Genomic DNA, 25,442 nt, shown 5'->3' with positions numbered 1-25,442 from the left:
TAATAAACAAAATTTATTAGTTTTGATGAAAACCTCAATTGCAAAAAAAAACCGATGTGTTTCACTCTGTTTATACAAATATGAATGCATGGAAAAATAATTGGAAATTTTGCATGGAAACTATCACTTAGTAATAGTACATAGCATTTTGTATGTCATGTTAAGTACTATATCTATAACACTGCCCAACACAGTTTTTGGTGACTTTGGTTTGAGAGTTGTTTTTAGGTAATTTTGGGTCGCCGATTTCAAATATAGCATTAGTTTTTGCATATCACGTCAAATTTTCACTCTATGACTATAAATCATGTAGAAATATACAAGATTCCATGTGTTTCAGAGCTCCATTATGTGGTGCAAAGCATCATGGGAAGGTATGATTGTCTGCTATTTCAAAAGCTTAAAAGCTGTATTTATCAGTCATCATGTATCATGTACAATATTTTAAGACAAACATGGGAAAGGCAAAAAGTATAACTCATCCTGTCCTTGCTTATTAAACATATGTGTTCTAAATAGTAATTCATGAAATTTCACCATTTGTCATAGAAAAAAACTTGACCTGATAGGGAAAAACTGATGCCATATTTGAAATCAGCGACCCCAAATTAGTTAAAAACAACTCTTAAATCCAAGTCACCAGAAAAAAAGTTAAATTTTGTTGGCCAGTGTAATCAAGGAAAATAATGTTGGCACACCCTGACATACTAACTGTAAATTGCCACCCCTCTTCCCAAATTCAATGTTGATGAAAGCACATTGGGCTCTCCAGTCTCCTCAACATTGATTGAGGGGGAATGGGGGAGGGAAGGGGAAAGGGGAAGGTTTGCACTTCTCATCCAACATAGTTTCACTGAACTATCACAGTGGCAATGAAAAGTTCCAACATGTTGTCAAGGTGTACGTGTGCCAACTGACATTTTTCTTGATTGTAGGTAAGCCAGGAAATTGGCTAAAATGTAATAACGTTTATGAGTTCTTAATTAACCATGGACAATTGCACATGCAATTCCTGTACCATGTAATACCATATTTTGAATCCTGTTTTTCACACTTTCACTGTCAACTCAATTCAACATTTCTGGATTTTGCTTACTCATGTGAAACAGACTAAAATAAACTCAAAATTTATTGATGTATTTCTTTGTAAACAACTAAAAAAACAGTATTATTTGTGCGATGGTGATGTCATGTTGTAAATTAGTTTTGCCTGCATATCAATTGATAGATCGGTGTATTCTTTGAAAATGTTTCCAAAAACCTAGACGTGTTCCTATGATTCTAGTCAACCTATCAATGTTGTTGAATGCTGCAGTACTGACGTGGTGAACCAGTTACTTGATATGTTGTTGACAACAATCATTGTTAGAAATACACACATTTTCTTCCATGAATATTTATTAAAAGCAACATTTTTGGATTTTAATCCTTTGCATGCTGGCCATAGACTTCCAAGATAAAAAGTCCCATATTTGAGATATTTTCTCAAAATATCAAGAGCTATCTCAAGAACCACTGAACCAATACTGTACTCAGTTTAATGCATTTTTCATGATTTCAAATATTGCCATGGAAATGTACAATTATGAAATTATTAAAGAAAATTTGGAAGTTGTCGTCTGCAGTCGACAAACGCGTGGAGAGGGTTAAGACAAGTTTAAAAGTTTGAAATACTGCATTAGTCAAATAAAGAAATAATACACGTAAAGAAGTAAAAACATAACCCCCTAAAATATGATATGATCTGTTCAAGTCAGAAATTTGAAAATTAAGTTATTTATAATATTTCTTGCTTGCTCAGTGCCTAAGCTTACTGATGTTAAAATCTCAAAGTCCCCAACATACTTAGTTGACTTCTTATATGTCCACTTTCTTAAGTTTTTTGCTCCTTATTTTTGTATTATATTACATATCTAAATTTGTCTGATTTGACCAAATTGCGTCACACATGAACTAAAAAATAAGTAAATAAATAAAATGCTCTACATTTGAGAAAGACGTAAAACGATTTTGATCCGTTGCCTGACACAGTTCATATATACACGCACACACATCTCCCTATCTACCACTTGGCATGAATAATTGCTCTCCATACCTACCAATCCAAACATATCACTCCCATCACAGATTACAATACCATGTGACATACACTTCCCATTTTGTACCAGTGATTCATCACCGAGCAAACATTTACAGTAGGTAACTATCTAAACAGCCCAGGTAATAAAGGGATCATGTTTTTCTTGGAATACTTCAAGTGACCATTGAAATTAGCCTTCTTTACCGTTTGGCGAAAACAACTTTGGGTCAATGTCTATTGGACTATTCTAGTTGAAATCCATCCACCCCCCTATGGAAGACATGACCTTAATCTTCCACACATGGAGTGTGGATTATAAATGTGGTTACCTAAATGGGTGACTTCATTTCAAATCTAAACCCTGTGAGTGGGATATAAGGTCATGTCTTCCATAGGGGGTATATGGATTTCAAGTGGAATAGCCTATTTTTACTTCTTGCACGCACACCCCATACATACTCATATTCAACCGTGGAGTGACCCTTGGATTTTTACACAGGCAACCGATGATATGAAAGTTGTGACATTTCACGATTGGACTTTTTTTACACAAATCTAACAATTAATTGTCACGTCATGGACCTAACATTATACCTCCAATGAAGGAACCTATAGGCTAAATTATTTCTTAAGGTGTGTAGCAGCCTCTGGAATATGTCCTGTAACTGAGGACATCCACGGTTCTAGTGTCTTGAATTTATTCAATTTAAGCTCGTAAAACACGGACCCAAAGTCCACAGTTGCGGGTGAAAATAGATGCTCGCACACACCCCACCCACAGTCCCACACACCCCCACACAAAACAATAAATAAAGTATCACCCACACACAAAAACAATAAATAAAGTATAAGATTTGGCCCCCTCAAAAATACATTTTTACAAAAATCAATCTCTTACCATGGTCAATATTGTCTCTTCCAAGGGACATAAATGTCAGGTAAACCAGCTCCCGATAGATACTATGTCGCTTAATATGTGTGTCTCCATGGCGCTTCTTGTACTCCTCAACAAGCATGGTGATAGGGGTTAATACGTTGTTGTATCTAATACACTTGACGATGGACAGCATGAACCTGGAGGAAACAAAACACATTGGAGGGAAACAAAACCGGATTTTATTTTCCAATTTCTTTTTTGGGGGGGGGGGGGCTGTAAAATCAGGGTGACTGAACAATTTGCCTAAACTTGAGCATTTTTGCCCAAACTAGTGGGATTTTCTGGGTATTTGTTTTGAAGGGGGAGGGGGAGGGACCACAGGGCAAAACCCAAGTAGGGGGACTGTAATGTTGTCAGGTTCATTTACCAGTATAGAGAACACTACAGGGACTAAAATGAATATTAAAATTTCATCACCCTAGCAAAAGCAACAGATTAATTTGAACTTATCACAGGAACATGAATCATACAATGGTTCCCCATTTGAGGAAAATCAAAACCTCATTCCTACAAACCAACTTTAACAAGATAATCTTTGCGATACAAATTACTGCTGAACCCTTGCCTTCAATTATATAATTATACATCAGTTATACTAATTGAAGTAAACTTACACAAATTTCAGTGTCATGAAGTTTGGATGCATAAGAACGTATTAAAACATTACTGCCTAAAGGCACAATGGCATATACTCAAGGAATGTCCAGCCAGAATTTGTCAAAATTTGCTATGCATTAAAGTACGTTTATACCATGTTTTATTTTTGCAATTACAACTTAAGAGAAAGTTAAAATATATTGATTTGAATGCCTTAAAAAAAATCCCAAAACTGTAGTCACACTTTTCTATTTCTCTTTTGTTTAAAATTTTCTTTCTTGTGACTTGGGGCGAAAATAGACATTACCATATGCATGGCATATATAGGTAAATCTTTGCTGAAACACCTTTGATCCAATCTTAGTTCTCGTATAAACCATGAAATAGTCAGTGACATGTTATGCTAGAACGCTTTACAATGACCAATAGCTCAATTAGGTTCAACAATATTACTACCATTCAACAATTTGTGACAGGAGCACAATAAATAATGTTACCATGGTGACTGCTGGTTAAAATTTAATTTGCAACAATGGAGTGAGAAATTAATATTGTGATTATATTTTTGCACAAATCGCTTTATGGAATTTATTGGCAATTTTGAATTTTAATCTACCTTGTGTGCAAAAACATAATAAAGTGAAATCCATGGCAACTTTATTTTTATTAAATATTGCATTGTATCATACCCACGATTATATTCATACATATCTTATCTAAACAGCATCGCTTCTCTCACTACAAAATTACAAATTACAGTCAATTTCATATTTTCATTAATTTGTTTTTTACTGTGATTGTCACACAATAAAAAAAATTTTTAAAATAATTTTAAAAAATCTGAAAAGGAATTCCCCTTAATTTGGCAAAGAATTTTGCTTCAGCATGTAGCAGACTCGATTCATAACACTGTGAATTGATAAAGAACATTGCACAATCCATTGAGTTGGGTGTAGCGCTTTTGTGAAGTGTGTTTTGTATATTTTGTGACTGATTGACACTTTTGTGAATTGACACAAGTTGGGTCTTCACTGAGACACACACACCCCCACCCCTACATAAACAAGTTAACCAGAATTTCCTGTGGTGTAAAAAATGTGCAAATTGTTTGTTTTATTTAAAAGAAACCAATTCTTTGACGGACAAACATACAAACAGTAAAGGTGAAGGCATAAAAACATCAATTCCACCGTGTGATAAGAATTAAAATGAACTCTGAACAACAGTTGAACATCTCTATAGACTATGGGCAATCAAGCAAATTGTATAGTTAAATCCATTAATTTAATGAATAAGATTTTCTTTCGGATATGGGATTGTCATTTCCTTATAAAAGACAATTTGCACACTTCCTTTTCAATTAACCTATGCATATTGGCTCTTCATAGACGCCATTGACCTAGACTAGAGTGGCAAGTTTTCTGTGTCACGGAAAAACAGACAAATTCACAGAATTTCAGAATAAAACGGAAAACACGAAAATTCGCGGAAAACATGTTTTTTCCTTGAGAAAAATAAAAAAGAAGAAAAAAATAATGAGATGTGAGGCTGAAATAATGAAAATGAAGTCCGTCTTCAAAGATATCAGGCTTAAAACAACTAAGAAGATAATGCAAGTAACTTTTTTCACCCCGAATGTGAATACGGAATTGAAATTACGTCACGGAAAATCACAGAATTTAGTATTTAAAACCATGCACGAAAAATCGCGGAATTCAGTGTTTTAAATCACGGAAAACTTGCCACTCTAACCTATACGTAAAAATCAGACAACTGTAAAAAATATCATCTATATCACTTGTGGGTTATTTTCTCATGTGTCTAGGTCATTCACTTACATACACATGCTTCCCTGGTAATCTGGTATACTCATTGAAAAATATACACTCAAACTTGTTCTGTATTATTTCTATTTGACTGCAAGTGAAACATTTTGTTTTATTTTATAACCAAAATCATGATTTCATTTTATTTTTATTTTTTAAATAATAGGCTTAAACAGTCCAGCTGAGATCAGAATCTTCAGTAGCAGTAAACAATAGGCAATTCCATTTGAAATCCATATACCCTCTATGGAGTACACTTAATCTGTCACACAAGGGGAGTAGACTTCAAATGGAGTCACCCATTTGGGTAACTCAATTCGAAATACATACTCCCTGTGAGGGAGATTAAGCTCAAATCTTCCATAGGGGTGTGTGAATTTCGGAAGGAATAGCCCACAGGACTAATTCATTCAGTGCACACAACTACTTACTGTTTAGAGAATGCTTGATGTTCACTCATCAGTGTCTGTTGTAAGGCGGATCCTTGAGAGGACCATAGGATGTACATTGGTAAGCCTATTCCTTCATACAGCTTCATATTGTCCCATAGGACATTGATCTTCACATAACGAGTGTCTTTGGGCAAGAAGGCTCCACTCTCCTGCGTAAAAGGAATTAAAATAGTCAAATTAGTACTAAATATTTTGTTAGAATTTATGCTTCACATCTTTTTTATCCACACTCATTCCCTGATAGTAATAACCACTTAGGCTCTTACTCACTCGCTTTCAATCAATCAATCAATCAATCAATCCTGAGGGCCTGCTTGAAAAGCAGTGCTTGTCATTGAAGCAGTATAACCCTCAAAAAAGAAAGAATAAATAAATAAATAAATAAATAAATCGATCTATCGATTAACCAAACGATCAAATAGCGATGAATCAATCAATCAATCAATGCAATACTTACAGCTCCATCTCTGTTCTCACTATAGGCAGCCAATAGTACACCAGGCAGATAGTTGGGAATGTCTAGTCTTCTGAAGTACCACACCTGAAGATACAAAATTGACAAAGTGAGTGATTGTCTTGGATTGATGTAGAATTTGACACTTTGCACAGTCATCTCAAAAGGTTCTACTAACAAAGTGCCCATTGTGCTGCTTGTACCACACCTTCCACATACTTTAATTGAGACATGAGAATTATCATCCATGAAAAAATCTGAAGTGTTTGAAAAAAGCCTGAAAAAGTGTGTGAAATTGGGCTAAAAAGGCCAAAAAAGGTCGAAATTAATAGAAAGTGCAGAAATTTGGACAACAAAAAGCCTGAATTCAGGTGTAAACCCGAAAATTCTCACACCTGTTATAAATTACCACACATGCTTTGTAAAAGTATTCTGGCACGTTGCGTTAATGCATGAAGAAAATGCAAAAAAAACACACACAAAAAATGCACTTTGGCATGGATAACCTCATTTTGGTAGCAAGACGGCAGATCCATACAAAGAGTCACTGATCAATTATGAGGCATTATTTCATTCCAGTTGATATTCATACACCCCCAACACATGCTGTGTAGATCTCAAATGGAGTCACCCATTCCGGTAACCCCATATAAAATTCACACTCCCTGTGTGGAAGATTAAGGTCACATCTTCCACAAGGGATGTGTGGATTTTAACTAGGATAGCCCAATATAACAGGCGCTTCAGCCTGTCTATTCATCAAATTTGGAACTGCTACATTTGCAAAATAAACTTAATTCATAATGGCGAGAAAATCCAAAATAATTAGAAACATACCAGATTCCAGAAGATGATTGGATGCTGCGTAACAAACTCCTGGCTACGCAAACACACCTCTCCTTCATTCTCTATGACATTCTCCACTTCCTTACGGAGCACCAGGGGGCTAAGGTACGGCACTGAGATAGGTTCAGGGTCTCTGTCCCTGCGGGGAGGGGGAAGGAATTCTCGCGAGCCTCGTATACTCGAGGGCAGGCTGGAGCAGCTACCTTCGTCTATGGCTCTGATGCGAGGTAACGTCATGGAACGCAGACTGAAATCAAAGACACAACAAGACTAGAATTAATCACAGGTGCTATAAATGATATGCTGCATCCTCCTGCTACATAGTTGCTGTGATGAAGCAAACTTTCTGTGAGTAAGTGTAAGAAGAAAGACTAATAAAATGTGACATGATCTGATCCACTCCGACAAAAATCAGAAATTTTGAAAATGTGAGTTAATACTATTTTTAACTTGCTCACACAAATACCTAACACTTGCTGATGTTAAAATCCCTGGTCGTAAAATGATCAACTTTGTAAATGCTTGGTTTCTTATGTTTTTTTTTTTTTTTTAATTTTCACTTTATTTTTGCCTAGATATTTCATTAATTGCCGACTTTGGTCTAATTGTATCAGATCATGTCACATTCTGTAAAGTACTTCACTTGAATTATTTTGATCTAATAAATCTATTTGCATGTCTACAATTCTGTCAATTTGTTTTCTACAACTATCTCAATGCATGAACAACTAAACTATGAGCATGGAAACATAACATTGTTTGCTTGCTGTTCATTCAACACAATTTACTCTAAATTGCAACTGCACTTGGTTTTTGAAGATGTTTTAAACTTTGAATTGACTAAACATGGCATAGTTTTCACCAAATGTAGTGCCTTCATGTCAACCTCCAGAGTTGGTCTACTTAAAGGAAATTGCCTTCATGTAAGCCTTCAGAGTTTGAATAGTTGAAGGATAATACCTTCATATAAGCCTTCAGAGTTTGAATAGTTAAAGGAAATTGCCTTCATGTAAGCCTTCAGAGTTTGAATAGTTGAAGGATAATACCTTCATATAAGCCTTCAGAGTTAGCCTTGTATCATGACAGAGATTATACAGCTTACAGAATAAAGCTGCCTAATCCCTCAATCAAGTCTTGACAATAGGCTAATTTTGTGAAGGCTTACATGAATGATATTGAGGCTTACATGAATGACATACCTACTGAAGGGACACATCACTTAAGGGGGTACTATACCCCTGCCCAATTTTGTGCCTATTTTTGCCATTTTCTCACAAATTATAGCACATTGGGGACAAGTAAGATATGTATATTATAGGGCAAGGACTACAACTACTGCACTGGAAATTTTATTTCAGCACAGACAACAGTTGTGGAGTTACAGTCAAAAATGAGGGAAAACCAATATTTGATCAATAAATCAATAATTACTTGCTTTGAGTTGCTGAACTAGTTGTAGTCCTTGCCCTATAATATACATATCTTACTTGTCACCAATGTGCTATAATTTGTTCAAAAATGCAAAAATAGGCACAAAATTGGCCAGGAGTGTAGTATCCCCTTAAGAATTGGGACAAACTTTGGAAAAATGCTGATAAAGTTCACTCCAACAGCTGACTACCATACTGCTGGTTAAATTATAACAAGATTCAGATTCTTTCTTGGTACGTAGTTTACATTATTAAGAGGCAAAATCCATACATAAAGACCTGAAAATGATCAACTATGTAATCTTACTTTAAGACAGAACTGAACTGAACTGAAACTGAACCAAACTAAATACAGGAGAGTGAACACCAAACTTTTATACAATTGATCGGTTCTCTGCTTCTATGCCCATTACTCTTGCCACTATTTTATTACTAGATGAATAATTTAATTGAAATAGACAAATGAATTATTATCTTATATTGCATGATGCTATAATTAGTTCTCAAGTGAGGAAAAGATGCAGTGGTCATCCCATTATATAATCAAAATAGTTAGTGTTAATACTGCTGTAAGCAATGTTATTTTTAGTGCCATGTATTATAACTGAGGGGTGTCATGATCAATAATTATACAGCTCAGCATGCATAAAAATGAAAACAGATAGTCTATGACATAGAAACATAATTCATTGAAAAGAGTCATAGAATTACTATGATAAAATGTTCATCTGTCAATGAACTAATTTGTATAATTTGTTATTTTAATTTGTTGGAAACTGCTGATCCACAAAAAGAGCCTATGTAGTTAAATTCTAATTTGGTTAATGGCGTGAGCTTTTGATCTTTATCAAGTGCAGAGTACTTTTGTTAATTTTGTGTTGTCCAAAATGTCAACAGAGTTGAAAAATATACACCTGAAACACAATGGATTGAACTCAGTGAAAAGCACAGGTTTCTATAAACGTTCATGTAAAATAGATTTCTGAGAATTCCCTTTAGATATTCTACATAAAGCATATATTTGAGAGTAGCTTTTCATGAAACTTGGTGAAAGAAAGTATCATCTATCAATATCCTGAAAACGACCTGGCTCTTCCACAAGTGGCCAAGCCATTGTGTGCCTAATGTTTGGCATTTATCTGCGGCTATGACAGGGATTAAAAGAGTATCACCCCTTAAACATGTTAAAGAAAACTATGTTGCTCCCTGAAGAGTATCACCCCTTAAAGAAAACTATGTTGCTCCCTTTCTGGAGAAATATCTTCCTTTCTTTGAAAATGTCATCATAAAAGACCCAAGAATTTAGAAGCAAGTAAAGTGTCATTTCTGCATATTTTTTTTAATGACCCCATTTATCAAAAGCCACAAAAGTTCCGGATGATTATACATCCTTGGGTGAGAATATGCAGGTGCTGATGCTGCTTCAACCAATGCATACTGGGATACTGTCAATGGGCTATTCCATTTAAAATCCACACTACCCCCTGTGGAAGATTTTGGAAATATCTTCCACAGGGGGAGGAGGAATTTCAAATGGAATTAACACATTAGGCAGTTCCATTTGAAACACACCTTCCCTCAGTGGAAGATTCTGGTTGAATCTTTCTCAGAGGGTGTATGAAATTCAAATGGAGCTGCTAATGTGTTCATTCCAATTGAAATTCATACTCCCCCTGTGGAAGACATTTCCAAAATCTTCCACAAGGGGGTGTGGATTTTAAATGGAATAACCCAATACCTTCTTTGGTGAGGATTTGTTGATACTTGTGTGCATTTTCTAGTGAAAAGTTGCCAAGGATTATGAAATTGAACCCTTCATTGAGGAAATTAAATTCTAATCCTTTTGATCTAGATGGTAATACTACTGATTGAAACTTACTAAAAATCTAATAAATGAATTATTTCATCTAAAACTACAAATTATGTCAAATTAATATTACTGTTAGTATACTAAGCATGCAGGCACGACTACAGAATTAGTGCTAAGAATGCGTTTTCGTGTCCTATGAGAATTGCACACAATTTTATAATGACACTTTTATGTCATCATCCATTTCAACAGGATTTGATTTTCTTCATTCTTTCATCATTCCAAACTTGTTTCTTCTATCTAACATATAACCTGCCATCGTAAATCATAAATTGATACGTGACATCATAAATTGTATTACAATTTACTATGTTATGACAGCAAGTCCTGTATCATCAATTCAAACACTATGGACATTTCAAGTAATAAGTTGATGCAACCACCAGCGCACAATTAGTTAACCTGCATGAACACTTAATTCAAACATTCAATGGACACATACTACTGAAATAGTTGACATTTTTGCTGTACATTTATTTTCGCTCTTTTTACATTCCAAGCAGAAACCTCGAAAATAACAATACATGAACATATTCCTTTTGTGTGTAGGTCAATGTTAGGAAGCTCAAAAGAATCATAAATTTAAAAGAATCACTTAGCCCAAATATGTGAGCACAGGTGAACATAATGTACAGCAAATTTTTATTTACCAAATATTCTTCGGATCTGTCCATCCAGTGTTTGTATCAAGTGTATTACATACATGTATTTAGATGCCCTTCATATTATGATGGAGATTCACCAAATCATACAATATGGGAATAATAATATGCTAATATAGCTTAGCTTTATAAAATAAAACTTGCAACACAATATGAATCATATAGTCAAAGCATTTGAATCTTGATCGGTTTGATGGGTTTAAAAAACTATTCTCATTATGTTTGATTTGGCCAATTGTCATATTTGACCTAATCAGCACCCTGGTACTTGCAAGTCATTTGAAGAGAGGGGGGGGGGGCACATATCATCGACTATGTTCTGAGAATCAACATAGAAATTTTGCATGCAAAAGTTTTTTGGGTAATGTCACAGACAGTCATTGAATGCCCAGATGGCTTTCCTGTGATTTATCAAGTAACATACAAGTAGTGCAAATCATCTGTGACACGCAACATGTGAAACTGACATCATCAGTTTCTGCAATCCATTCCTTTACAAGCAAATCAGCAGCCATTATCATGGATTTGTTAAGTTGCAAGTCAAGTTTCCTTGATACTACTAAACCTGCATGCAGAGTTGCCATTAGGCCAAAAAAATTGTTTGTCTCAAATCTCGCATGCGCATTTGTAAAATCGCATGATTTGAAAAAGAAAAAAAAGAAATGTGGAATTTTTTTATTAAAAAAAAAAAAAAATCTGATTTTTTTTCTCTCAAAATACCAAGTCAAGAATTTAAAATGCATTTCGCATTTGTTTTCAAACCACTCGTGAGCTTTGAGACAAACCTTTTTTTTTTTTTTTTTTATATTGTCAGCAGGTTTTGTGTGTCACACGTCTACAGGAGATGATTTGCACAACCACTCAAATCAAAATATTTTACTTAATACATGCTTAAGGTGATCAGGGAAGAACAGGGGGTGATAAAGCAGATGGAATTCAACAATAACATGCCACGTGGGTGCCAATTAGGTGAGATGCACAGATTAAGTCAAATATGGCATTTCACAATAATAATAAAAATGTTAGTTGACTTTCATGTCCATGGATGAAACCACATGCTGAAAACCAATGAAAAAGAAATGTATTAATAATAATGATGAATGCAATTTGATTCTTATGATTAACCTCTTCTGTGATCCGCCAACAACGGGTTGTATGGAAGCCATGTCCGGTGTGTCTTGTAGGCTCTGACTTCTTGGCAAGGTGACTGCACGACGACTGCTAGAGAAATGATAGATTCACAATAAACACATCATCACAATTATTACCAATCTCTTGCTATTGACATACAATAATATTAACAATCACTACCCAAACATCATCAATAAGTTTGACTTGTATACAATTAATAGTATTTACAAACAATTCATCATAGCTAATTTGTATAACCACTCTTTCAGTCTAATTATGTAGCATGATTAAACCCATATTATTTGCACTTGTTTTTATAACAAAAGGAACTATGGAATGGATGTCAATGCGAAGTACAACTACACAAAAAACGTCCACTCAAGACACATGTATGTAGACACACAGAGAGACAGACACATACATACATCACAGTGTAATGACAAGGTTCTACAATTCAGCACAAACAACCCATGCCAAACTGCTCAATCAAAGCATTGAATTCCCTATAACTAGTTCCAAGAAATTAGATGAACAAATAAATTTATATCTTGCTTCCATCCTCCTTCTATGATATAGCCGTTTTAATTCAATACAAGTTTGCCAATGTGGGTGTATAGCAGCATGTGTGTGTAGGTATAGCATATTAACCTGTATCAAACATGTTGACTTGCGAAAGAACGTGGCAATATAATCAATAGAGCAGTCTTAACTTTTGATTTCAAAATAGGAAAATTGATCTGACAAGTCACCTATTATGGAGGGGCTCTGTATTGAACCAAATACACACTGATTTATGAACTTTAAACATAGAGCTGGAGAACCTCTCACTACACCAAAAATAGCCCACCCACCCCCACACCTGTTCGTCGTTAAATAGGGACTTTGTACAGGACCGGCAAACATGGACATGTTTTACTGCGCCTAATCAGGTTCACTGACCCATTTCACACAAATTATACACAATTATTTGGGATTTTAACCTATCAACCAGGAACTGACTTTTATATCAACAATAGACTACACACTCTCAAATGCATTATTAGGCTGTTTGCAGGCAACTGCACATATCAGAGACAGTCCCTGTCCCTGGTTGCACTAACGTCCACAGATGGAATGCAAAGTTTCATATTAACGTCCTCGTTTGCCGGCAAACACCTACGTACTGTGTAATATTTACGTCAAAAGTTAGAATATATTCACGCACACAAGCAACTTGGTCAAATCAAGATAAAGGTGAAACTTGTCACAAATATTGAGGCACTCACTGATAAAAAGCAATTATATTGCAAAGCAATGTCTCCCTAAAAAAGGGATGAAATCCCCAAAAGAAGGTGGCAAAAGGACATACATGTAATATGGTCTTCGTTTAGGGAGACTTTTGACTGGAGTCTTTTATTAACAATATCTCTTGAGATCTCTGAAGAATGTCATTTTAAGTTCAAAACCTGAAATGTGCTTCTATTGGTGTGAAAAAGAAAGCAATCAACAAATATCCTGAGCTATAAAGCTGACAACATTCTAAAAAGGGTCAGAAAAGTATGGTCATGAACATCTTACAATCTTTTGAATAAAGAACAGACTCTGGAGGGTTGTGACAACCTACAATACAAGACAAAGCAGTAAAAAACAGATTAAACTTGAATGTGGAATTTGAAACAAGTCACATCTCTGACTGCAAAAACTAAACCTTTTATTTATCAGAAATAAATGATTAAACCCATAACAACGAACTTGTAGACTTTTACACAATTTCCATAGTCACTAAATGGCTTATAATTATTAATTGATCAGTTTTGTCAGATCGCTGTTGACAACACGTTGTTACAACCAGATTACCAGGAACAACCCTGAAAATAAAATTATAATGCGAATCTGCGATCAGACAGCAAAGAGCCTACGATAAATTTACCAATTTGTAAAGTGCATGATTAATGGCATCAATTTGTCGGTATATACTGTGTGAAAATGTAAATTAATTCTGGATGTTGCGAGTCATAGATATAACAAATTACATTATCAATCAACTAACAAGTCAATTTGCTATTCATCTTTATTTTTCTGACACATTCATGCCGTTTCAACATATTTTTTAAAGGACTCAATCAATCATGTCCACATGTGTAAAGGCCCGATGAATTGAAAGCAGACACATTTGTAATGAACCCAAAATATAAAAGGTGTCAATCTTGAATTACTACAACAATATTATGTAAATGAGCGATGGACTGAACAGTGTAGGAGAGGACAGTAAATGTGCAAGGGGAGAGAGGGGAAGGGAAGAGGTAAAGAGAAGAAAAAAAAAATGAAAGAGGAAGACAGAGCACTTTTTCCAAATGTGGCCCAATTTTAGCTAAACAAATTCTCACATTGACTAATTGTAATACATGATACATGCAAAGTGTCAGTTCAATACCTTTAGAAAATATTTCTGTGATGAATGTTGATTTTACTTTAGCTAAATATGTTGTATTTTCACTCAAAAGGATATGTGATTCCGCTTGATTCATTGTGCACCACTTTGACCCCCTAGCTTACTGAATAAATACTGCAGTTTTCCAATCTTTCCAAAAAGTTACTTTATGTGCAGTCTTTAGAATAGTGCAATGTGTCCTTCAAGAACTATGCAAAATTGACAAAACCTGTAATTCATTAAATGAGAAGAAGCATGTTGGGGAAATTACAATAAGACCTCAACCACGAACCAAGAATGTTCTCATCAACTCAAGGTATTATCATTACATATGATTACATGATCACTGTCATGGGATATGCAATTAATCAAGCAAAAAGCAACTGGGAATAATTCTCACTTATCTCACAATGTAAATTAAAAAATTGTTGCGGAAATTACAATAAGACCTCAACCACGAACCTAAAATTTCATTGACAAGTCATTGAAACTCTAGGTATTATCATGTACATATGATTACAGGGTCACTGTCATGGGGGATATATGCAATTCAAATCCCGCAAAAAACAAGTTTCACTGGGAAAATTTTCTTAAACTTTCCTAATGAATTACTTGTTGATTTGCTGAAATTAATATCAAATTTTGTCTGTCCATAATATGTAAATTGAGAGTACAAATAAGAGATTAAAATTCAATCAAGCAAGAAACAACAATTATATTGGGAATAATATTTCTTAAAACTTTTTCTAATGAATTAGTTGCCTGACTTGTTGACATCAATTCAAATTTTAACTGTCTATAATATAAAACTGAGAGTACTGATGACAGATTACAATTCACGTAATTGCCTGGAGAACCAATTGTTCTTTTTTTGGTCAACAATGGTGAAAAAAGAGCAATAAGGCTATACTTTGATCAGCTCGTAATCGGCCGGTCTTATAACACCATGGATTAATATCAAAATATTTTATTTTGAGAATTTTCTTGTGACATCTCGCAGAAGCATTACGAAATATTATTTCAAGTCCTAACTTTGTCTACTTTTTAACACACAAAATTTAGACCAGACAGGTAATCTAATAGCTCTCTTATCGTGGGTCTACTTTTCGGCGTAGTGTTAAAAGCCTAACATTTCCCGCCTATTACGAGCTGATCAAACTATAATGGTGGCCTGACAACCTATGTGAAATGCATCTGCTTTTTAAATTTGTTTATATTTAGAATCAGGATGTATGGTAATATATGACTCAAATGACATGATTTATTGTCAAATCAGTGCAGAGTAGGTTAGATGTGAAAATTGATAGCATTAAGAACATAATGGATTGATTTTCACAGGATATTTAGTGATATCATAATGCATGTCAACAATATACACATGCGGGGAAAATCTTTACAAAAATTTGTCACTCTTTTCTTGCTTGAAAATGTAATTTTCTGTGGATTTCTCAAATAAACTAGAATTACACAGTTCGTAATTAAGGTGGCCCACACACAAAGGTGTGTAAATAATAAAGGTTTGTTAACAAAAATAATATGCAAATAAGCTCATTAATATTCATAAATATGCAAATAACATGCCACAAAACTAACTTGCTCTCAAAATTGAAATGTGAGCAGCCTACAGGCAACAAACAAACTTGTTTTTTTTAGCCTACCATTATGTCTTGTAATATTTAAGAAAACAATATTTCTGACATATTTACTGTCAGCAGGGGTGACCAAAACAAACATGTGAAAAACGCACAAAAACTGGGATAAATATAGAAAATGTGAATAAAAGTGAGGTGCAAAATGACAAATCAATCATTACATGTCTCCATGGGTGTGCTTGCATTTGATGGCAAAAATCCAGAAAGATAGTAAAAAAATAATCCTGATAATCTGTTTTTCCTTGTACTTGTTTGGACAAGGGAGAACAAAAAATCCTGAATTCTGGAAAACTGCAGACAAATTACACCCCTGTGTCCCTTTAAATTACAACTTAAAATACATTATCTTCATCAACACATGTAAATCAAAAGAGACATCCACACCTTCATAATTATTGCACAGCTGTGCAATAATTATGAGCCCTGGGGAGGGTAAAATGGGGGGGCTAAGAAATCTCTGGCGAGCCAAAAAAAGGGGGGGGGGGCAGCAATTTTTGGCAAGCAAAAAGGGGGGCAAGCGATTTTTGGCACATATTTATGGGGCGCTTTTGAATAAAACGTGCTAAAAAGGCTTAAAAAACGGTACTGAAATGCTTAAATTTTCCTGCTCGCTGCGCTTGCAACATGTATCATGACCATTTAAGGTTTGTAAATTGGGATCTAAAAAATTTCGCATGTGCAAGGGGGGCCTCATAATTATTGCACAGCCCATAACTAAACAGGAGACTCCTACAAACATTAACATCTAAACAGAAGCTATAAAACAGACAAAAACATAAAACAATTCAACAACACATTGCCATCCATCCATCCATTCAATGGTCCCTTGAAAGATTGACAATAATAACCAAAGTATTTCATATCAAATGGTTAATGCAAGAAAGCCCTACCTGCAATAGCTGCCTTATAAGCATTTGACAATTTCTGTATTCTACATTGTACACATATATATAAATATGACAACTGGCAGCTATTGTAGATGGGGCCTTGTCCATGACTTACCCATTGACTGGTACAGAAGGCTTCTCCATCTTGGCTAGTGACTTCTGCGCTAACTCTGTCGTATTGCACTCACTGGTAGACCGTCTCCTCTTTGTCGATGCAAAAGATGATTCCAAGTTCCTTAACTCATCTTTTAACTCTGGTTCCGGTGCTGATGCACTAGGATCAATTTCCCTCTTGGTATCAACCTTCATGGCACTGTCTGATCCTCCGCTTAACAAGTCGCTGTCACTAGCGACAGAAAGATTATCCAGACTAGACTGTCCTGTACTGTTTGGATCACCTGTTATCGGTAGTGGATTGCTGTCCATACGCTTTAAGAGAGGACCGGGAGCAGAGTTAATACTCTGCATACTTTCTGATGATGGGCTTGTTGTGATAGTGCAGTTATGGGTGCTTGGCTCTCGTAAGTCTCTTAAGTCAACACTAAGGAATGGCACTAGTTGAGAATTGCAGAAACAGCAACTGTGGGGATAAATCAAACAATTGCATTTGTTAACTAAATTTACAAATAATTGCACTTTCGTCATTGGGCAGGAAAAACCTCCTTTGTACTTGTGGCCTTTAAAGATGTTTAAACAAAACTGCCAAGATGTTACATTAAAGGTTTTCCTACCCAACAATGATTGGATAACTGTTTTGAAAATTATGTCAGAATCTTTCAATTCCACAAATTAGCACTGCCATGGACTAACTTCGGAAAATGAAAGTGACCAAGGACAACTTAAAACAACAAGGGATGGCATCAAAACCCAACCACTGGTCTACAGGTGGCGCCTAGGCAGAACCAGTGATTGGGCCTGGTTTCTATTCTTTGGAATAATAGAACTTGATTTAACCACCGGTTCTGCCAAGGTGTCAACAGTGGACTGGCAGTTGGGTTTTGAATCCATCTCTATGTAAAGGAACAAGACAAATAAAACATGACCAATATGAAGGACATTATTTTGTCAGCATTTCTTAAGTCCTAGTTAGTAACTTCAAAGATCCTAAGTTCAACTGCGATACCCATCTGAAATACCCTAACTTTGGCAATGCTACAGTCAGTCTACTCTGAAGTACAAAGTACCGACGCGGACGAACACATTGTGCCGACTTTGAAGGCACGCATACCTCAGCAGAGACGCAACACTGCGCACTGTTTACGCGCTGTATACGCGAGCATTGTCACTTTGTACTTCAGAGTGGACAAACTGTACTCTGGACCTATGATAACTGGTAATAGCGAGTACATCAGGAAGGCCAGTGAACTTTTAAATAGGCCTATCCATCCTCTGGTAGCAAATGACTTGAGTTTATAATTTACAGATATTTATTGTTTATATTTTATTGTGTTATAGCATTGAAGTAACTTTGGCATCTTGTTTAAGCTTGGATTTTGTTGTGTATCCATTGGTCCTCAAAAATGCCTTTTGATTCAGCAGCAAAACAAAGGGATCCAAGTGACTTTCATTGAAATATTGCCTCCTGGTCGAGATGCTCTTAATTCAAAGCCTGCCCTCATTCTTACATACCTTGTATTGAGATTGGAATCATCAGCTGACCAGCCTGCCATGATGGATTCATCATACAGGGTTGAACCACAGGAATCACACTGGTAACAACTAGTAATATTGCACTCCAGAGCTATCTGACGTCTATAACTGAAATCTTCTTGGTCCACACCAGATTGGTTTAGAGATTGGCTACTTCCTACAATGAAAAATTTAGGGGGGTTAGATGCTATATGAGCTGTTTCTTTTCATTTCAAACAAGTTAAAATTGTCAGGTGGGATACACTACACTTGACTGATTATTCACATCAGCCATGAGGTTGTTGCCAATGGTTCATTCACTTTTTGTTTTGTTGAGTCACAAGCATGCCAACAAACTGCCTTTGTATGTATGCATTTCAATAATGCTTCCAGCAAAATACGCACCTATGTCATTATCGAATTTGATGTGAACTACAGACAGACACCACTTGTATTTCAAACTGCTTGATCAACAAATCTGTGGTTCATTTTCCTAAAATCTCCTCCTCATAACTAAGACATACACACCACCACATGTTTTCACCGACAAACGTGGACCATATGTACTAGTCATGTAGTTAACAGCGTAACCGTAGACCTCTACGAACAGACATTTTACTATTGAAAGCGTGGGCTTTTGTGGCAAGATATCATATTTAACCGTCCATGGACGTAGTATTACAACTACGATGGGGGACCTATACCCCATATGCATTATTACAGAGTGTAGCACCCTGTGCAACTTTCTTACAACCGTGGACATCCACAGCTGCTGTGGGTCTGTACTTTATTATGAGTGAAATATCAGGTGGGTCTATGTTTGTCAGTGAAAACAAACGCATATACACAAGTATCATTCTCTTTTAAATGGACAAGATCAAAGCTAATTAAAGTTAGGTTCAATAGTTGATACATACCTGCTAAAGATGCTATAGATAAAGGCATCATTATTCCTAAGTCATCTAATGAAGTTGAATCCAGGAATCTGTCATTCCATGAACTAGCTACATCTGGAAGCATTTGATCTGACATCTGATCACTCGTGTCCAAATCAATCAAACTCCCAGTAGAAGCTTTCGTATTAGACCTGGGAGTATTTGGATTAGAAAGCGTTCTTGTGTACTCCCCAAATTTGCTCGCAAGATCCGTAGCCCTTGCTCGGAACGAAGCACCAACATTCTCCATCTGCGAAGATGCCATGGAGAGTGTTTTGTTAATAGCCGGCTTTGAAAAGCGCGGGCTAAAAGGCGAAGTGAATACATTGGCAAGAAAACTGCTCCTCTGAGGAGTCTTTTGAATTTTAGCGTCCCGCAATTTTGACGCCTCGTCCGATTGCTTATTTGGCCCTTTGTGGAAGATTGGCGAGGACAGTTCTTTCTCAGGAGTCTCACTCCCTTCCTCTGGTTTATCTAAGTCCTCACTACTAGCATCTAGATCAGTGGATTTCTTGTCCATATCATCCACAGTTTCATCCTCCACATCCTCTGCTTTGTGAATAACATCTCCGTTACATTTTGATACCGGAGCATCAGGCACCTTAAATAGCAAATCATCACTACACTTCCCTTCACTATTGGCAGTGTTATCAAGCTTGATTTCACTATTCACTTCACTAGTTCTTACAGAGGAGTCAATCTCTTCAGAGGAGTCAATCTCTTCTGTACTGTCTGTCCTACTTAGTTCACTCTCAAGTGATTTTTTCACAGTATCTTCATTCTGTGGATGATGTTCGTCAAAAGAGATGAGCACATCATTTGCTTCTCCTTTCACATCAGATGATTGCACTGCTGGTTTTGTCTCCTCCGCACTAAATGCCTTAATTTGATCACAAAGTGACACCAACTCCTCTTTGTTACTTGATTCCGCGTCACTTCCATCCGTTTTCTGTTCCCAGAAATTGGGTTTGCTGCCGAGAGAGCGTGACCGTTGGTGCATGCTCTCCTCGATCAACACCTGCTGTGACTTACAGCTGCGGACGTTGTTTGGACTAGTTCTTGAATGTGTTAATGTCTGTAAGATTTTCACATCGCTACCAAAAATGTCCTTGGCCATTTCTGGGTTGGCCTCCAGCAGCATGGCCACAGGAGAGGCACTCCCACTACCACTGCGTGTGTTTCGTTTTCTCAGCGACTGGTGTATTGTCCATGCCTTATCACCTGCGCTTCGATGTCTCCTTCTGGCAGCATCTGACGGTGGGCTGAGGTTATCAAACACACTATCTTCTGCAGTGTCGTCTGCTACCCCATTTGCTTCAATACACACATTAGATGGACTAGTACCTGAAAATGGAAACAAAGCAACAGAATTAAGAAAACAACCTGCCACTAACTCTGCTTACTTGGTGATGATTTAGGTAAACACCTTCCTACATCTCTTAAGAATTGCCTTTCATAAAAAGTTTTTATTAGGTAAAGACACTTACAGAGATAGGGAGACATAATTGACAATATATGGGCCTGATTCCCTTCCCTCAGATTTTGTGTGTCAGTACATGTATGTATTGTGTAACAACTAACAAACATAAATGTGACAGACACGATCTGCTTAAATCATAACAAAGTCGCCAAATATTGAAATTGAGATATAAGCACAAATAAGAAGCAAAACAATAAAAAAACATATGAATTGAACAAATGAAAAAGTTCAGAACTTTAAAAACCATGTATGCCAGGGAGTTAGAGGTTTTTCAATATCATTGAGTTTAGGTATTGAAAAAGTTAGAAATGGTAATACCGCAAAAACTTGATAGCTAGCATATGTGCTTACTATCGAGCGCTTTTGAGTTGCACCAAAGTCCGGCCCTTTACCAACTGAGCTAATGGGGTTGAGACACACATTTGCAGGTTTACTTGTTCGTTTAGTACTATGTGTATCAATGATTTTCCCAAAACCCTTAACACTTTTGTGGATGGGGCTCTTCATGTTTGCATGTTTTAAAATTGCTTGATAGTTAGTAAGCACATATGCTAACTATCAAGTTTTTATGGTAACTCAATTTCAAAGTTTCCGACTTAGGTCTGAGTGGACTGATCAGACTGTGTCACAAATGGTAAACACTTGCCTTCACTGCTTGCACTAGTGCGTACAATGCTTGTACCCAAGTCACTAGTGATTCTAACTGCTTCTCCATTAGACCCATTGATGTTGACAGGTGTAGACACAGCACTGGATGACCCAAGGTCCATAGTGTTGACTAAGGTATCATTGTTTTCTATAAAGAAACAGCATATACCTATTATGAATATTGACTATAATAAGTGTGGCTCATAACAAACTATAAATGTGACATGATCTGGTCCATGGGGGCCAAAGGCGGCAAATTTGAAACTGAGATAAAGGTAAAAATATGGAGTAAAAAAACAATAAAATACATAAGAAAATAGACATCAAAACACTTCATAACTTTAGAACCAAGAATGCTAGACCTTTGGTGTTTCCAGTAAAATTGCCTCCTTTGGCCCCCATGGACCAGATCGTGTCACAAATGTGGAAATGGTCATGCTAATATATTTGTTTACGTTCCAAGAAGCTACCATGAAAATAACAATTCACAAAAAATAAATTTTCTGTACAGGTAAATGTTATGAAAGCTTAAAATCAAAAACCAATTGAAATGAAACAGTTCTAAATTGCCAGAGCACAAAACTTGATTGCTCGAAAATGTCCACTTTTATAGTTATATTAAGTACCACAAAAACCCAATGCAAGTCTAGGAAACCATTGTTAACTATCAGCACCTTTATTGCACAATTGTTCAGATTTATTTACCATGTGTTGCAAAGTTGTCATCATATTCCACCGACTGATCTTGCACACATACATTTGGATTTCATCAGCAGCATTTTGAATGTGATAGGTCACTCATTCATTATTATACCCCATCAATAATTTTTGCAAAATTGTTATTCCTGTTTGTTGCCTTACAGGATTTTTACTATGGATTCTGAGTATTTGTGTGATGCACTGAAAGTTATGGTGAAATTTGTTCCTCCTAATTATCTAATGCCAATCTTTATCTAAACAGAAATTGAAACTTGAGGCAAAATAAGCAGCAGCAAAAACTAAATGATTGTGACGAAAAACGCTATCACACCCTAAAGAACCATAGACTGAATTTGTACCCCTTTCTAGGAACAAACCTTATTTGAGCAATGTGCTATCTATGTTGATTTAGGAGGTCAAAAATCCTGAGCACACCATTTGCCCAAATAAAGCAACCAACCCTGTATTTTTCGACAATTATGACTGATAACTGTAATCAACTATACCTTATTAATAATTTAATATTTATACCAAACTGGGTCAACACCAGAGGATGTTAAAAGGCATTCCCATAACCCAATGGGGTTTCTGACCTTGGAATGTCTGGCTTTTGTACACATGTGGCCCAGTTGACAATACCTTGCATTGGAGCTCATTGGGATTGTATGCAAATATCTGGTGTTTTCATCCTTTTATTTAACATTCAAAACATTGAGACTTATGAATAAAATTAATGCAGTGGGACAATATGAATGTTTCCTGTAAGAAAATCAAATATAAGTTATAAGTCTAAACTATCAGTCCAAGAGAGCGCCAAATATGGATCAGGAGTATTACATAATAATACCCTGCTATGACAATAGCTGCACTAGGTTAATCGTATAATCTCCTTATGTGGTTAGCATGGCTGGGCCAGGAAATCCACAAGGTCAGCCAATGTATGTACATGTATTCGTACATGTGCCATATCTTTACAATGGGTGATAAATTTCTGGTTTGTTTTATTTCAAAACGCAACAGTCGATATTCTAAAGCTTGGTCCAAATCCAAGAGAAGAACCAACTCTAGTAATTTATGTGGTTTCAAATTATATCGGCTGTTGCCTTTTTGATAGAAATGGTGTTTGTTGATGTGCACAGTTTCCCATTAGATCATAACATGCTGTTGTACATCCAAGGTCAAAGGTCTTTTAATCCATATTTGGCATTGTTCTGGGACTGACTATTAGCTTGTTGGCGGCAGTTTTAAAATTTCCATTTTGTGTGTGTGGCAATGGGGACTTTGCCTTTAAAATTAGGTTATATTGATCAAATTTCCCAATCATAGTGCATTGTAGGAATGCCTTTAAGCCTCCTCTGGGTCAACACTTAATTAGGGAGATAAATCAGTTTCTTTACGGGTCATTAACCTTGCAACTTTCATTTCAGCTCAATTTGGTGTAAACCACTTCCCCTTTGAAACGACTTCCCACTTAATTATTTACGAGGTCAAAATTGACCATATCTTGGTGTTATATTGACCAATTCATAATTAATCATTTTCAATGACCAAGTAAGTTATGATATATTTCTCTTCTCAAAGATATGTCACCTTGATTGAGTAGGTGAATGATATGGGTCAGTAAGATACCACCTAAATATGACTAATAATAATTCAACATCACTTAAACTGAGGTGGATAGGGAAGGGTTATATAGTATATTATGCCTGGCACATTACCGTGGCACAGAAAGAATTGGAATCAATGCAGAGTTTGTGAAATTCAATCATTCTCCAGGTAAATTTGATGAAATATTAAAAACTTAATAATATCAATGCACAATGATATTTTTTGTCTTGGCGAGTCAGTGAGGTCAACCTATTCAGGCAGCTATTTCACGCCCATCAATCACTTCACATTTGAGCAAGTAATTGTTATGTCCAGGAAAGCAAACAAACAAACAAATGTAGCATCCATATGTCTTTGAAACACAGCTTGGTCCAGAGTAATATCTAAAAAATAGACACTTTGGTCATTCCCAAAATACAATACACAGATACCGTGCCTATGTCAACTATTGACACATTTTTATTCATTTTTGACACTATCAAGCTGTGAAAACACCTATACCAGCGCAATCCAAGAAGGTGACGAGAGCGCAATGTACAACCTGTGTATTACACAGGGTTAACCTCACTGTTAAGCAGAAAAACGACACTGCCATGGGATAGAATATGTAAAAAGTATGGATAATGCTCTAAAGACTTAGTCAATCACACCATTAGAAGCAGAAAAATGCTCCTGCCATCAGTGTAGGCTATGCAAAATGAAGTTTTATTAGCTCTATACAACCATCAAAAAGTAAGAGAATAAAGATACACTATCAAAGCATTATAAATACTATGAAAACCCAATACGAATACTATTCCAATTCCAAGATAAAGGAAGCATATTAGAGACTTATAGAAATGGTTAAAATCTGATTGTTTTGTGAAGTTGCCTATCCCTGTACTTCGGTCATTAATTAAAGAATTAACGATAGGAATTTTTATTTTGACTATCCTCTACCGTGTGATAGACGACAGGCAGGTCCAATATTTTGAGTAGTGGATGCGGATAAAAATTCCTATCGTTTATTCTCATTCTCAGTCAGTTAAATATTATTTTAATAACTGTAAACTATTTTTTAAAGCAAACATTAAGTTACCGTCATAAAAATCCCCTTTTTCTAAAATGAATGAAACTTGTTTACAACTTCACATCTTTTGTTGCGCGTACTGCTAGCACTTGCGAGTGTTCTGCACTGCGTCTACGCATACAACGCGATACACACGCACA

General features: G+C 35.9%; 1 protein-coding gene across 5 annotated transcripts in view; it reads right to left on the bottom strand.

Moving 5' to 3' along the window:
• LOC140158931 (C-myc promoter-binding protein-like) overlaps positions 1-25,442 on the bottom strand; it is a 120,522-nt gene that overhangs the window by 575 nt on the left and 94,505 nt on the right. For 3 of the 5 annotated variants that reach the window (XM_072182210.1, XM_072182213.1, XM_072182211.1), the window contains exons 20-28: positions 21,925-22,074; positions 19,781-21,142; positions 18,864-19,041; positions 17,350-17,814; positions 12,280-12,375; positions 7,184-7,439; positions 6,350-6,433; positions 5,872-6,041; positions 2,979-3,154 (exon numbers count right to left, since the gene is read on the bottom strand). In XM_072182210.1, the coding sequence (XP_072038311.1) occupies positions 2,979-3,154; positions 5,872-6,041; positions 6,350-6,433; positions 7,184-7,439; positions 12,280-12,375; positions 17,350-17,814; positions 18,864-19,041; positions 19,781-21,142; positions 21,925-22,074 (2,937 nt within the window). The remainder of the gene's footprint in view (positions 1-2,978; positions 3,155-5,871; positions 6,042-6,349; positions 6,434-7,183; positions 7,440-12,279; positions 12,376-17,349; positions 17,815-18,863; positions 19,042-19,780; positions 21,143-21,924; positions 22,075-25,442) is intronic. The other 2 variants (XM_072182212.1, XM_072182214.1) reach the window with 2 other exon arrangements.

Source organism: Amphiura filiformis, chromosome 8 (assembly GCF_039555335.1).
Source record: "Amphiura filiformis chromosome 8, Afil_fr2py, whole genome shotgun sequence".
NCBI lineage: Eukaryota > Metazoa > Echinodermata > Ophiuroidea > Amphilepidida > Amphiuridae > Amphiura > Amphiura filiformis.
This window is presented reverse-complemented; position numbering and strand designations above follow the sequence as displayed.